The following is a 16,661-nucleotide window of genomic DNA, read 5'->3' as shown; positions in this document are numbered from 1 at the left end:
ATTTTTTTTAATGATAATTTCAACTACTTTTTTCCTCTTATCTAAAAATCTAAATTCTAACCTGTCTAAAACTCGTTTGAGCCCAAGCCCTAACCTAAGCCCAATTATAGCCCGACCAGTGGGCTGGGCCATTAGCAGCTTTTGTAAGAACACACATGCAAACTCGTTCTCTGTGGAGAGAGAGAGCGAAAGATCATCGTTTATGAATCACATCGGACATAAAGATCTGTTAATCTAAAGATCGATCTAGAAAAGCAAGGCCGAGTCGACGAGCTTCAGATCACCGGAATAAGAATTGCCGGTCGCCGCAGATTAAGGTTTTTCTCTTTCTCTATATTGTATGTTTATATATACTTGGAAATTTATGTATTATATAGGTTTTAGGGTTTATTTTTCTGGGTTGTAATCGTTCTGATTTAGATTTTGCAATGCAATGCGAGTTTCAAGATATAGAATTTAGTTTTGTATTTGCAGATCGGGAATTTATACTGTATGTAATTGAATTTTTTATTTTCTCATATCATAAAAATTAGATTTTGGACTGAGATTTTCATTGCAGTGTTTTTGCTGCTTGTCGGTCGGTGAGATTAAATTCGACATGGGTTTTTTGGTAACAACCCTAATCTTTGCTGTGATCGGAATCATTGCGTCTCTTTGTACGAGAATCTGCTGCAACAGAGGGCCTTCTGCAAATCTGTATGCCTCCATTGTCAATTATCTTTTGCTTAATCAAGTTTTGCCAATTATAATTTTTTTGTCTGTGAAGTTTTTGTTTTTGTATTTTTAAGTAGTATTAGATTGCTGTAATTGCATTATAGACTCACTTGCATGAGCTTTTAAGCTCTTTACGGCTTTAAGCTAATGATTTAAGGAACAATTGTTTTGCTTATTGTCTCAATGTAGTGGCTATATTGCTGGGTTTGTTTCTAGTTCTTTCCATAAAAGATGTTCAAAATTATTCTGCACCTGATTTTTTGGAAAGTAGTGTAAGAATCTTTTTATTTATCCCATCAGAATCAATATTGTTATTAAGAAGTAGTAATATTGAATATATCTTTACCTTAACATAAAGAATATTGTTTGTTAGGAGGGCATTTTTGAAATGCAACTTTCAGACAGTGTCACTCCATCTGGCTTTATGTAATACAGTAATAGTATGGACTATATTCGAAATGTTTGTCCTGTAGTTGGGGGTTTTGTATTGTTCATATGTTACTTGGTAACTTCTATCCAAATAATGTTGTCCTTTCCACTTCCTTGGTAACCTTTGAATCATTACGTATGAATAATATGGTGTTTAACCACATATTGGGAAATGTATCTGTATTCTATCCTAGCATTGTAGCACTGACAGTTAGCCAGTTAGGGGTGGTAGTTATTTTGTTACATCAAGCCTCAAGGATCATAGAATCATATGATACTTCAGAAAGTTGTATCAGACATTACTTTTTCACTTAATCTAGATATTGGTAAATAAAAGCATGTTAATCTGATCTTTAATTATTAGGTTTTTTCAGTTTCGTAAAACTATTTGAAAAAAGGATATATTTGATACTTATTTAGTCTCTTCTAGACAGTTATCTCATAAAAGCTGCATAAGTGATCTTTTATTATTATTATTATTATTCTCCCTTTGAATCTGATTATGGCTAATTTACATCACATCATGATGCAGGTTCCACCTAACATTGGTTGTTACTGCAACAGTATGTTGTTGGATGATGTAAGTTTGATTTTAATTGAAATATTGTCCATTCACCAGCAAAACCAATATATGTTTTTTTTTCTTGCATTTAAATGAAGCTTCTTGCCCTTGTTTGGTGTACTGTTCAGAACCTAATCTTTCATCACTCTAGTTCCAAATTGAAGGAAAAAGGGGGAATAAATGTGAATGTTGAAAACTTTTAGTCACATTTTTATTGATATGAATTGGATAGTTTTGCAATTTTAGCCTATCAGACTGAAGGGTAACAATCTTATAAGGGCCACTATGTGGATCATTGGGCAGGTAATTCATTAATCAATCACAGCTGAAGCAGGTAATTCATTAATTAATCACAGCTGAAGCAAAGGTGTTAAGATTAATCAGTTGCAGTACATGAAAATACTGAATTAATAAAATAATGCATCGTGATAAGTAGGTGGCACTTATTGAGAGCAATATGGGAGAATTTTAGCTATGTTGATAAGTTTTCTTTTGTCATTTGGTTCAAGTTGAATTGTTACAAGTGCAAGAGGAAGGCCTAAAAGAATTCCTCCAGGGCTTAAGAGGTGGTGCGATGTTTTTTTATTTAATTCAATATATGCATAAAACTAGAGCAGAACTGCATAAGGATTCATTTCATTACCCCTAATTGCTAGGATAGAGGTTTGTTGTGTTGGATCCATCTCACATTTGTGCATCCATTCTCAACTCAGAAGTTTGTTACCCAGCTTGTAGTCATTTTTGGTCCATATGTTAGGTTCTGCGTTTGCTTCTACTCCTTTGGTGCCCCCCTTCCTCTTTTTTTGGGGTGGAGGACGGGGATGTGTGAAGGGTGTGTCTCAGAAGGAACCACAGATGAGAACTAAGTTACTTGTATTGTTGAATTGTGAAACTGTCTTCATGTCCCCTTGGTATTTACACGAACTTTACAGTGAAGTGGTGCATCTTTTATCACTTGATTCTTATATTCAACAACAAACAGTTCTTTCTTCTTCTTATAACATTTTTTTTTTTTTTTGGGGGACGGGTTGGGGTTGTTTGTGGCTTGAAGTTTTCCAGGGACTGCATTAGAAATTCGCTGGATAGGGCTTTGCTGTGAGATGTTCAATCTCAAGAAAATTCCCTCGGAAATTTGTCAGCCAGCTTTTACTCCTCTTTTTCCAATGTGATAGATGTAATATTGTTTCCTGTCTGAGTAAAGAATTTTGGTTGACTTAGGTCGTCATCTTCTTCTTCTTAGGTGGCTAGGTGGGGGTGGATTTCTTTGGAGAGGAGCTAAGAAGCACGGACACGGATACTGGACACAGATACGACACGACAACGACACGGCAAATCCAAAAAAATTTAGGACACGGACACAGCGAATAGTGTATATATATATATGTGTGTGATGTAGTACTTTAAAAATTACTGAGTGTTACTATTTTTCATCAACCGCACAATGAAAAAAAAACACAAATCTAACTCATAACTAATAAACTATAAAAGAACAATGTTGCAGAGTTATAAAACCAAATAAAAAACAAGACATTAGAATAATAACTAGTATCATTTAATCATCATTGCAACTTTACTCAAAATATAAAAGCATGGACAGAAAGGACTATTAACATTCACGACTGTTTAACATTCAGCACTTTACTGTTAGCACTTAACATTCACATAAACCTAAAGGCTAATCCCAAAAAAAAATACAAAAACAAGTTAGTGTACTATCATCTATTCCCATCCATCATTTGACCTAGGACTTTTACCATTTACAATACCAAAAGGGTAGTACAAAACAAAAAAAAAAAAAAAAAAAACATATCAGCATTCAAAAAAAAAAAATTCCAGAAGTGGCCATGCCGTGTCCGTGTCCGTGTCCATGTCCGCGGAGTGTCCGTGCCGTGTTCGAAAATTCAAAAAAAATAAAAAATTCCAGACACGTTTTTTGGCGTGTCAGACACGTATCCGTATCCGACACGGATTCTTTACCCATTTTGGAGTGTCCGTGCTTCCTAGGAGAGGAGTCTAGTAAAGCAGGCCCATGTCTCAGAAGTTCCTGTTGGAGAGAATTAAGCTACAATTGTTATTGCATTGTGAAATTCTCTTAAGGTTCTTGGTGGTTACATGACATTTGCAGAGGAGTGGTGCATCTTTTTTTTTTTTTGCTCAATTTCTATGCTCAACAACAAACGGCCCACTTTTTTTTAGGTGGGGGGTGGGGGTGAGGGTGGCGGGGGTTTGTGCTTTACAGTTTTCCAGGGAGTCCATTAGAAATTTATTGGGTAGGGGCTCTATTGATCTAGGAAGCACTGACACTCCAAAATGGGCGAAGAATCTGTGTCCGACACGTGTCGGATACGGACACGCATCGGACACGCCCCGACACATGTCGGACACGCCAAAAAACGTGTCTGGAATTTTTTTATTTTTTTTAATTTTCGGACACGGCTCGGACACGCCACGGACACGGCTCAGACACGGCTCGGACACACTTTTCTGGAATTTTTTTTTTTTTTTTTTTTAAATTTTTAATGCTGATATGTTAATTTTTTTTTTTTTTTAAATTTTTAATGCTGATATGTTCTATTTTTTGCTTTGTACTACCCTAAAGATGCTGATATATATATTTACTAACCTAAAGATGCCACAATTCGCCATGTCCGTGTCCTAAAGATGCTGATATATATATATATACTAACATATCAGTGATATATATATATATATTCCAACCTAAAAATATCAGTGTTTTTTTTTTTTAATTATTAATGCTGATATATATATATATATATACACACTATTCACCGTGTCCGTGTCCTAATTTTTTTGGATTTGCCGTGTCGTATCCGTGTCCCGTATCCGTGTCCGTGCTTCTTAGCTATTGATGATCCATTTTACATTATTAGTCAATCTTGAGAAAAGGCTTTTAAAAGCTTGTTACCCCAGCTTTCCCGATTTCCCATTCGTTAGATATAATATTGGTTCTTCTTTGAGTATAAAATTTTGGATTGACCTAGTTTTCCTTTTTTCTTCTTCTATTTGGCTGTGGGGGGTCTGTGGAGGAGTCTAGGAATACAGATCCAGGTCTCAGAAGTTCCTACAAGAGAGAACTGTGTTAAAATTATTATTAAATTGTTAAGCAGTCTTCAGGTCCTTGATGTTTACTCAACATCATTTGTAGAGAAGTAGAGCATCTTTTTATTCACAAACAGAATTATTATTATTTTTTCTCTTTTTCTTATGTGTGCGGGGTTGGGGGGAAGAGGGGTGCTTTCAGCTTTTTAGGGAGCCTATTAAGCTCTTGATCTTTGCTTGTACCCATTCCTCTGCACCTCTCTGTTGTTTTCTATTTTTTCTATTTTTCAAGTAGTTCTCATTACTATCCTTTTTGCTTTTATTCTTTACTCCTCATCACCACTCTCTTCTCTTCTGAATGAGCTTTTGTTCCTGTTGAGGACTAAATACCACTTGGTTGAGCTTATGTGGGACATCTTTCTTGGAACAATTTGGTTTCAGAGTATTTAATTCTTATAAGGGTTAAGCATTGACAAAAATATGTTGTATAATAATTTTTCTCTTTCCTGTTTATATGTTTTCTTTGATGCTTATCAGGGAAGCGAACATTTATTGTGTTTTGCACCTCAACATTTTTGTTATCTTTCAGTGACATATGTATGTCTTTCGCTTGGCCAGGTGGGCGATTGTATATCTTGCACAGATGAAACCTCTCATAGTCCCAATTTTGAGTGGAGAGTGAGATGCTCGGTGAAAAAACATACACGATCCTCTGGGGAGCCAACATCATGGATTATAAATGGGTTATTGGAGAGTGGTCATTATCTTAGTGTAGGTTTTCGGAGTACGCAGTCGTCTTGTGCCATCTTTGTGCATGTCTTATTGATGCAAAGAACTTTGAATGGGTTTTTTTATTTTGTGCTTGATTTCACCCATTGTAAAACTATTACTATTACCTCTTATTGTTATTCTTTTGACTACTGACACTATGAAGCTTGTAATGGTTATGAAATAAATGTTTGAAAAATGTAGATTTTTAGTTGCTATCTTGTATTCCTTGAATAAGAATGCCTCAGTAGCTGAGAAAATTATGGAAATTTGTAATTATTGACTTCTTCGTATCTGCTCGCTGTCACGGTAGACTGGTTCTCACATTGCTTGATTTTCCCAGTTATTGTTTGGTCTGTCAATTCTTGTTGTTTTAGATGCACCGGATGATTTCCTTATTGTTTGCTTGTTTGAATTTTATTTATTTATTTATTTTTATCTTAGGTTACTTGATGGTCAGGCAAAAATCCTTGGTTTCATTGTAAATTTAGTGTTATAATGTAGGATTGTGTATGAACTGAATTATTTATAAACAACTCACCCTGACTCGATTAAAGCTTTGTTTGAATTGTTTGGTAAGCAAATGAGCTGTACACATGACTCAGTGAGTCAGCTCACTACCAAAAGTAAGGTTGAGAATTGTGTTCGAATTTCGAATTCCATTGCAATTCGAGCTCGAGCTTGAATGGTTAAATCTCATAACTATTTAAAAATAATAATTGCATATTTTCTATTGTTCCGTAATGTAATGTGCGAATTACATGTATACACTTCATTCTTAAATTATTAGCTGTCCATGGGCTACCATATTTCGGGGTTTAGTCTTTAGATCATGTACACACTTCATTCTTAAATTATTAGCTGTCAACGGGCTACCATATTTCGGGGTTTAGTTTTTAGATCATTCATAAAGTGAGTTCTACCATCAGTGCATCACAGGGCGGAATATTCTATTAATGAGGTTAACATTATTCTAATCAAAGATTTTACGCATCAATTGATTTTTTATTTTTTATTTTATGGAGGACGGTGGTGTCGGCCCTCTTAAACTATTAGATATGCTTGATTTTTCATTTTGATCGAGAACAGTGGTGTTCATTCTCTTAAAATCTTACATCAATCAAGTAATGGACTGTATTGACATATAGCTTTTGATAGAATGTCTGACTACCAGAATGTAATGCCTATATATTTACAATTCCATGGTCCATGGATCAATGTTGATTTTTGATTTTTGATTTTTGATTTTTGATTTTTTATTTTTTATAGAGTACGATTTTATTTATAATACGAATTTAATTATTCTCAAATACCTTGATCAAATAATTAATGTGTTTCAAATACGAGAACGAATTTAACAAATTTAAAACATTAGAATATAGTACTTTTCAAATAAAATATCATAATATAATTAATAGAAAAAGTTTATATTTTATTTAAAAGACTAATTTAATCTAAAACTCAGCCATACATTATAAATTTATAAGTCTCAAATCTTTACTTGTATCTCGAAAATTATCAATAATAATATATATAACAAAAAATACATGTTGGCACAAAGCCGCTAACCAATGACAATATAGTAATTTTGATGATTACAAATCATTAATAATGTTTATAGACTAATGTTTACATTGAGTGTTATTAATGATTCATATTGAAAGAAGACCTCAATAAAGTAATAAAGATCACATTAATGGAAATAATGGATACAAAGGGACATAAAATTATAAGAAACCAAATGCAAGTCTATCCAAAAATAGCTTGAACTGCAACGATATAGCAAGCAACTCAATGAAACGAAAAAAGCAAGAATACTTCAAAACCTAAACGATTATGGATAAAACTTGAAGAAATGGGTAGATAGCTTGGTAAGTGTTTAGGTTTCAATGTCAAAGTATTTATGAATTCATTTGAAACTCATCTCTATAGAATCATGCATATCATATCATCATTCATATGTTCCTATATCCATTAGTAATAGATTATGAACTTCATCATATATATATAAATATTTAAGATATGAAGTCATTGCTAAAAAATGTGTTAGTTCAAGCTTGTATAAGCTTTGAAAGAACTCCACTTGAGCTAGAAATGCTAGGACTAGGACTATGCACATCAATCACATGATTCATAATGGTCATTAGAATGTAATGGTTAAGGAATATGAAGCTTTTGTTACCATAACTTAGTAACGGACATTAGCACCCTTGAATGCGTCTCATGAAAAACTGTGTTTTTAGTTAAATGTGAAAAATAAATTTTTGTAATAATGATTATTTCAAAATAATTTTTTTTGGTAATTACTCATTATACTTCAATTAGCCAAATCTAATTTTTTGAGATTTTTTCATTAATTCTACATTGGCCTACACAGAGAATCAAGTTTTACCAAAACTGTCAGGAACCCCAATTTGTACTAAAACTAAATTTTTACATTTTTATTTAGTTGGATTTTAATTTTTGTAACGATCCAGTCATTTGCCTTCCTTTCCTTTTTCCTGAAATTTTACGAATGAATTTTTTTCGTTTAATTTTCTTTTCTGAGCTCTGTTTCGTGTCGCTTAGTGTCATCTCGAGTACTCGGAATTAGTTCCTGAGACTCTTTTCCGTGAATTGACAACTTCCTTTGAGGACCGAGTCATTTTCACATTTTTCGTTTTTTGGCACTATGCGCTATTTCGTCCTTTTCCCTATTCTGTCTTTTCTCCGTTTGTCAGTTTTTGGCACAACCTCACTTTTCATGCTCGGAGTTGGTTTTTGACTTCACGTGCCTTCATCTTGAGTGGTTTCCTCGAAATACGTATCTTTAATTTTGCAAGAAAGTACTCTGGTTGCTCCCGGTGCCCACAGAGGTATGGATGCACAATTCTTTAGAATCTTTTTCATTTCTTGGGGTGTTTTTCGTAAATATCTTTTGAAGATATTTTATTTCAGGGGTTTTTAAGAAAATATTTTTGGAAGATATTTTTATTCTGGACGATAAGTGCAGTTTTCACTTTTGGAGAGGCCATTGTGCAATTAATGAAAGTTATTGCAAAATGTCTTGTTTGAGCCTGAATCCTCGTACGAGATTCATTTTCACATTTCGTTGAGTTGTGTACTCTTGGAATTTCCTCCTGGTCGATATTTTCCAGTTTCTAGGTTTCTGGCCCCGATTTGCGCCAAACTTGTTTTGGGCATAACTTTCTACCCGGGACTCAGTTTTTGACGCCGTTTATTCCGTTGTTCATATTTTATCATTTTGAATCTTTTTCGTTCACAAAGTTTTGCCATTTGAGTACGTCTGCTCAAATTTTACTTTTTTGGACCCGACGGGGCCCATTCGGGGCACTTTTTGAGATTTCTATAAAAGGGGAGTGAGATATTTCATTTTTCATCTTCTCCACTCTTCATGCACGACCTGGAGCTCCCATGGCAGCCCAAGGGGTGCTGCCATCTTCTTTCTCCTCTTTTGGTTCACTTTTCCTTGATGGAAAGTCTTCGGCCTTAATGTTTGTTGTTCCTCTCGCCGTACTCTACCTTTCCCCCTTATTAGAATTCAGTTTTGACCATTTCTTGAGTTTGGTTTTGGGGTCAAGTTATGATTTTGATGGGGCTTTCATGGGGGTTATGTTCACGGCGTTGTCCCCGACAAAACCTAGTAGTTTCGTCGGATTCAGAGCCGTTCCATTTTGGTGAGCCTTTGGGATTTTCATCTCAAATTGAGGTAGGAGATATTCTAGATTTAAATTCTTGTTATATAGCATGCTTGTGATGCTTATACTACTTGTTTGCATGATTAAATATAAAATCTAGAGATTTTATTATTTATTTTTCTTGTACGGGATTTAATTTTCCCAGTTGCTCATGACTTGGTTTAAACATGTAGCATGATTTTATATTGCCCCTTCATATGCTCATTGTCGTGTATTAAAATTGGAACATTTGAATAAGTATTAAAGATTTTATTTAATATTTATCTTAGGTGAAAGATTAATTCACATGGCCTTAACTAACTTAAAATTAATATGTGTTAGCATATTAAATTAGGCTTTAGCATGCTCTCCAACATAGTTGAATTTGAAAGTGATTGGAGGTGTTTTGAAAATTAGTAATTATTAATTAATTTGCCCCGAGTGCACTATTTACTCTATTTAAATTCCGACTTGATATTCTTGATTTACATGTCATATAGTTTCACATATATTTGATTTAGAATATTCGGTTAGGTTTTGAAACCTTTTATTTAATTAAATTCCATATTTAAGATTTAATCCTCATGGTGATATACAACTTGGAATTGTATTGTGGCATGCTAGAAAATTAAGTTTTGGTATGGTTGTTCACATGTATTAAATTGAGATTTATTGCATGAGAATTGCAACTTTTGTTTTATATTTAACTTTAGTGAAGGTTTAATTCGCATGGTCGTAAATTGAATGAAATAAACTTCTAATGTGATATTACATTAGTCCTTGGCATATTTTCCAACACAGGTTAATTTGAGAGCATTTGGTTAAGTTTGAAAATTAAGAGATTTTAATTAAAAGAATTAATTAAAATCTATTTTGTGGTCCCATTAGCTTAATTAAGGTTTTAACTTGATATTTGTATTGGCCATGACTTGTTTACTAGTATATATTAATTTGGGACTATTTGAAATTGTTTTAGAACATTGGGATTTAAATTAGCATGATTTAATTAAAGTTCTACTTTATTGTTCTAACAACCTAATTGAGTTTTAGAATGGATATAGGTGATGATCTTACCATGTCCTTTAACATGTGTTAAATTGAGATTAATTGGAATTGAATCGGAATCTATAGAATTTAATTGTGTTTATCTATTTAAATTCTATCAATTTGCTCCATGATTTAGTTGTGTTTTAGAAGTGGTTTCTATATTCAAATCATGGACTTAGACTTGTTGTATATTCATTTGGTTATGTTTTGAATATTGGATAACATAGTTACTATGTTTGTATTCACGAGAATATATTTTCCTTATTGAATATATTGTTACCTTGTGTAATGATTTGCACACTTCCTGTTTAACATCTTTCATGCATAGCATGTAACGAATCGCACACTGAAGATTCAACATTCATCATATCATATTAGTTGTGGATTTAGAGCATGTATTGTATTGGTTTTTAAATTTGGTTGTGCTTAGTAGATAGTTGATTATCTTGCATATTCCTGTTGATATATGCGTTGTTGCACAACTTGTTGATTTTGGAAACTTGGGGATGTCGTTGTTTGACTATGGCTAGGACGTGGTTCTAGTACGGGGGATAGTCCCTCTATATGGTCTAGTGCGCACATAGAGAGGTTACCCATGGGCTAGTAACCCTAAAGTAACTATGTTGTCGATCTGATCCGGCTTGACGTCCGAGTATCCACCTTTTTTGATTTCGCATTTCATTTTCAAGCTGATAACTAAATGATATTGTAACTTGTTGTTTCTTATTTGTCGTTCCATTTTAAGTTACAGAATGTTAACTTTGCGAAATTGTGCTTTATGCGTTGTATTGGAAGTTCCAATGTTGGTTAAATTGCATCGATATTGAAAATCGTGTTTTGACGTTCTAATAAAGCTTAGGATTGATCCTATTGATTCATTTATAACATAGACGTTAGGTGGCATGACCCACTTCTGTTGTTTTCGTGCTTTAGATTCCAAGCTGATAGCTTTAAGAAATTGTATTTTGTTGCCTTGTATAATATGCTTTTATGTGGTTAGACTGCATTGAAGTTGTAATTTGCGTTTTGATTGTTCAGCATGGCCTAAGATGATTCCTTAGACTTATTTAGAACATAGACGTTAGGTGACATGATCACTTTAGTTGTTTCTATATTCGAGATTGCAAGTTAATACCTTTAAGAACCTATATCTTGTTGCTTTGTATAACGTGCTTCCATATTGTTTAAATGGCATAGATGATGTGATTTATGCTAGAAACACTCTAAGGTAGCTTAGGATGCTCCCTGAGTCTCATTTCGATATAGACGTTAGGTGGCATGAACCCCTTTAACATGTTTCACCTTAAGGTGATAAATTTGTAAAATGACAGGTCGATGCATGCTCATCTCCTACGAGTAGCTTTATGTTATTCACCCCTACGATACTGGGGCATATTTCAGGTACGAAGACTTGGTTCGTGACGCCTAGCATTCCTTGGATGTCGTGTAGCTTTCAAGTTTCCATTTCATACAAATGTTAGCATGAAATGTCATTTTGTAGACTTATATGTCAGAATATGTATATTTGATTCCATGTATGTAATGTGTACTTAAGTACACTTCTTTTAATGTATTTGATATGTATGAGATGAGGCCGGAGGCCAATGAACATTATATTGTATTCTATGTACTTTTTAACTTCATGAAATATTGCGAAAATCTTGAAAAATCGCAAGTCATTGCTTCACCATGGTTGCATCGGGTGTGGGAATTCCATTCTCATTCTTTCATAGGGTCTCATAAATCATGTAGTGTGGCCAAGGGCCAAACGGTCATTTGATCCCGTTTTGTATTTTTGGATTCCGAGTTTTCATTCCAAGTTCCATTTTTGCCTTTTTGCCCGTCGGGGGGTCGAATTTTGTATCGGTGGTATTTTTAAGTCGTGGACCATTGTAGCACGTCCAAATAGGTAAGTTACGTTTGCGTGCATGGTCGTTTCCGGGCAAAACCTTATCATTTGTGTTTTGAGCCTCTTGTGAATTCATTTCGCATTTTTTTTTGCATATTCTGATCTAGGGGCATTATGGACCTTTAACATCAGTTTTATTTTCTTCTTTTGACATGGTTGAATAGAAAACATGATTTTAGGGGGGGTTTCTTCTTCGTGTTTTTCCAGAAAATGTCGTCTTGGTACCAGAAATCCCTCGTGAAGTTTCAGCTTCCAATTTTCATTTAGCAGCTTTATGACCCTCTTGTTCAGTTCTGATCTAGGGGCATTTTGGGGATTTCACAGTGAGGTTTTTTCGATTCCGTCCGCATTATCGGGTAGAAAACTCAATTTTAGGGGGGGTTTCTTATTCGTGTTTTTCCAGAAAAACTCGTCTTAACCTCCGTTTCAAGCCTCAGTTCTGGGCAGATCAAAAAAAATGTAGCAGCAGCCAAGTGCTACCACCAGCTATGTCTTTGGGCGCCGGCATGCGCGCCGGTGGGCTCGCGCATGGGCGCCGTGTGCGCCATGGCCCCTCATCGGGCCGCCACGACGTCAATTCTTCTTTTGGACTTTTCTCCTTCGTCCGGACTCCGATTCAAGTGAATTTTTTTTGGAACTTGACTAATTTTTCGCTGTCTTTCCAAGGGTGTGCTCGGTTGTACCCAGTTCTTCCTGAATAATTACCAGTTTACCCTTTTGCCTTAAGTGCTCGTTTTTCTTTGTCATGCCGTTTCTCCTTCGTCCGGACTTCGAATCACGTGATTCTTGAGTCCATCTTGATTAGTTTTTCGTTGTCCTTCCAGCGGTGTGCTCAGTGGCACCCGCATCTACAGTTTTCAGAAATGACTATTTTGCCCCTGGTGGCTTATTTGTCATATTTTCGATCTTTTGCTTCCGTATCAGTTCTTGTTGAGTTCCACGACCTCATGGAAGGTCACTTTGACTTCTTAGAGTCTTGTTTTCTATTTTCCCTTCCGCATTCGGATCCGTTATTGGATCATCCTTACGGCTCATCACAGGACACGCTGGCCTAAAAACCAGGGTTGTCACAATTTTCTTGTATTTTTTATTTTACCAAATAAGGGGTACTTCCTTATTTACATTGTAAACTTAAAGTAAATGGACATATAAAAACTTAAATGTTTTCGATGGAAATAAGGTATGCAGAAGTAACAGACCATGTTGTCGATCATATGACCAAAACAGAAAAAAAATTATTTATTTTTCATCTGACCAATCAGATCAGGCATACTATCGATAGGATGCCAAGATCAGTGAACTCGCATCTTTTGTGGTTTATCAAGTGACCTATCAGTTCATTGATGTAACCGATCAAATGGATTAGTTTTTGGCATGTGCAGTGAAACAAGATCTGAACCTACCGATCACTTCACCAATGTAACCGATCAAATGAGTCCAAGTGATTGATTAGATGCTTCATGTATTCGATCAGATAACTCCAAGTGACCTCACAGATGGTACATGTAACTGATCAGGTGGGCTAAAATTTCAGATCTGATAAATGAATTCACCCTAAACGGCTATATTCTTCAAAGGGGTTATAAATACATAATGTTTGGACATTGTGGGCATGCACTGGAGAGAAATAGATAAACCTTCTTAAGTATCAAAGAGCTTTTGTTCTTCATTTTCTTCATCCTCTCATACATATCATTCATAAAGTATTAAGTTTCATTTGTAGTAATTTATACTCTAGTTGTGAGCTTTGATTTGCATATCAATCTCTAAAAGATATATCCTTGTGCAACAAATTTCTATCAACAATCAATTATAAGGGTTGGTATGACCCGGTAGAAGTCTAAGAGATAATTGTTCTCTTAGCAAGAAGTATTAGAAGCCGTGTGCTTTTTGTGCCGGTTTGCTTTCCACCCATAAGGCGCTATCATAGTGGGATTGGGAAAGTCTCAAAAGGGATCTTGAGCCGAGGAGTAGGAGTTACCGAACCTCGCTAAATCGTTATGTCAAGTGTTTGCATTTCTATTCCCTTATCTCTTTTACAACTGTGCTAGTGTGCTATTAATTGTTTGGGTTTATATCCTGATTATTGCATAATTATTATAAGGTGTTTAATAGAATTTGCAAAACAATTAAAATCGAAAATTAGCCATTGTTTACCATAGACTCTATTCACCTCCCTCTGAGCCAATACTTAGGCAACAGTACATTTATTACTTTAATTTTATACATTGAAGATAAAACAACATCCAATTGTTACTTTAAATTTAGGGTTAATTTAATGAATACATAGAGACCAAATTACCCTTAAATTTTTTTGAAAATTATTAAATTACCCTTGCTTTACCAATCTGAAATTTACTCCTCATCGTCACTGTTCTATTCTATCTTACAAACCTAGGGCACGGCATACCATTACTCCTCTTGTGCTAGCTCTGCGTCAGAAGGAAATGGGAAGCGAGAGGCGCAACAGGAACAAGGGAAGCAGGGGTGCGAGCTGTTTATGTGCAAACCTAAAAGGTTAAGGGTACAGATGCTAAGACCCCTCGCCTAAAGTAGAGTTTGCCATTGACTTGGAGAAAGTTGAGCAGGGAGAAAGACGAAGGAAAGAGAGAGGATTTTAAGTGCATTGAATGTTTAACTTTGTTTACGTGCGAGTTTTACATTTTTAAGTGAAAGTTTTTATGCAGTAAATGTTTTACATAATCCTATTACCATTTTACTTTGCTTAAGTAAAATTTTCATATTATTCTATAAATTTTTTACATTATTCAGTAAAGATTTTACATTAGTGCAGTGGAAGTTCTACATTACAAGGAACGGGAGGAGCGAGAGGCGCAACAAGAACTGTTCATGAATACATGGTGGTGATAATTTGTTGTAGTCTATGAGTATGTCTTTGTCGACGAGGATCTGAGGAGAAAGCCAAAACTCACCGTCGTCTTATACCTTTGCCATCTGAAACGCCTATAGATATAACTGATTCAATATATCAAACGGGTGGTGATGGGGCTTCAACTACTCTCCTTTTTTTTTTTTTTTCTTTTTTTTTTTTTTTTTTCTTATTTTCCCTAGTTGGGACTCACACATACTATCTCCACTGAGGTTCGAACCCCTGACCACCCTTTGGGAGGCCACAGGCCTGTTAGTCTTCGACTACTCTCCTTGAGATAGTTGTTGCTTCTGGTTTAAGATTTAATTATAGTCCCTCTCTGTGTTTGCTAGGTTTGCAATCTTAGGTTCTAGTCAAAGCCAAAAACAAAAAATGAGCAAGAACACAAACTCTTAGAAAGAGAAAGAGAGACTTGCAAGAGATTGTACTTTTAGAGAGAGAGAGAGGAGGAGGCAGCGAGTGAGAGAGTGTTTATATTATAATTTTAAAGATAATTTAGTAAATTTTAGATACTTAATGATAATTTGGTCTCCATATATTCATGAATAGTAAAATTTGACATATTTGTAATTACTTTTGCCTAAAGTGTTTTTTCGGGTTAAATTTATACATAAGAAATTTATAGTACTATTTTTAAAATTTATTTTTGCACATATCAACGTTCAAACAATATGTATTGATGTTACCTTCCGAAAAAAAAATGTATGTTTTGACGTTTTTCAACCAATATATATATATATATATATATATATATAGGGATGAGCAAATAATCCGTGAATTCGGTCCAAACTAATCCGATTCATGTGGTTCGGTTTGGTTTTTCAGATCTCATGATTCGGTAATGGTTTAGAAAAATAGCAATCCGCTATTCGTGATTCGATTAACGGATTAGGCTTTGAAAAAATCGATCCGAACCGTTAACTGATCCAATCCAAACCGTTACCTAAATAATATATACACACACACACACACACACAATATTGAATATACTTACTGTATTTTTTTATATTATTTTTTATTCATTATTCTTTAAATTAACCCTAACTCCCAAATTCATTACTCATTGGGCATATGATTTACAAATCTGTTGCTGTTATTAGGTATATGATTTACAAATTTATTGTTGTTACTCCCTCCGTCCCAAAATAATTGGGCACTTTGGGAACTGTGACTCACACAATTATTTACAAATATTATTGTTGTTACTGTTAGCCTGTTTACCTGGTATATGATTTACAATTTTTTTTTTTTAAGTTTTAATTACTAATTTGAAATTTTAATGGGCCATAATATTTGGCCCAATGTAATCATCTTGGACTATTTGAAAAGCTCAATCCGTGAAAACCGATCTGATCCGATTCGTTATTTCACGAATCAGGTTGGCTCGGATTAAAGGTCCCCACAGATCTGTTAGGTTTCAAATTTCTCTAATTCGCGAGAACCGATTCGGATGGAACTTTACTCCCAAACCGAACGATTGCTATCCGTGATCACCCCTATGTTTATATATTGACGTTTTGCATTCAATTCTTTTTTTTTCTTTTTCTTTTTTAATAAAAAAAAAAAAAACGAAAATGAAAAAAACAAAAAACAGGTGGCTGGCTC

At 34.6% G+C, this 16,661-nt stretch overlaps 1 protein-coding gene across 2 annotated transcripts; it reads left to right on the top strand.

The window, feature by feature from the left end:
- Nucleotides 1-135: 135 nt before the first annotated feature.
- On the top strand, nucleotides 136-5,751 carry LOC132312211 (V-type proton ATPase subunit e1-like). 2 transcript variants are annotated; one of them, XM_059810486.1, is made up of 4 exons: nucleotides 136-317; nucleotides 534-696; nucleotides 1,676-1,723; nucleotides 5,384-5,751. In XM_059810486.1, exons 2-4 carry the CDS (start codon nucleotides 599-601, stop codon nucleotides 5,445-5,447), a joined length of 210 nt encoding a protein of 69 aa, XP_059666469.1. In that variant the 5' UTR covers nucleotides 136-317; nucleotides 534-598; the 3' UTR covers nucleotides 5,448-5,751. The 2 variants fall into 2 exon arrangements, with proteins under 2 accessions (XP_059666469.1, XP_059666468.1); XM_059810485.1 differs by having other exon boundaries at nucleotides 139-317; nucleotides 560-696.
- Nucleotides 5,752-16,661: the final 10,910 nt, after the last annotated feature.

The sequence above is a fragment of the Cornus florida genome, unplaced genomic scaffold (genome assembly GCF_030987335.1).
Source record: "Cornus florida cultivar Cherokee Brave unplaced genomic scaffold, ASM3098733v1 CherokeeBrave_3.0.0_Hap2_Chr06, whole genome shotgun sequence".
NCBI classification, from domain to species: Eukaryota; Viridiplantae; Streptophyta; class Magnoliopsida; order Cornales; family Cornaceae; genus Cornus; species Cornus florida.
Note: the sequence above shows the minus strand (reverse complement) of the source record. Positions and strands in the feature narration are given on the sequence as shown.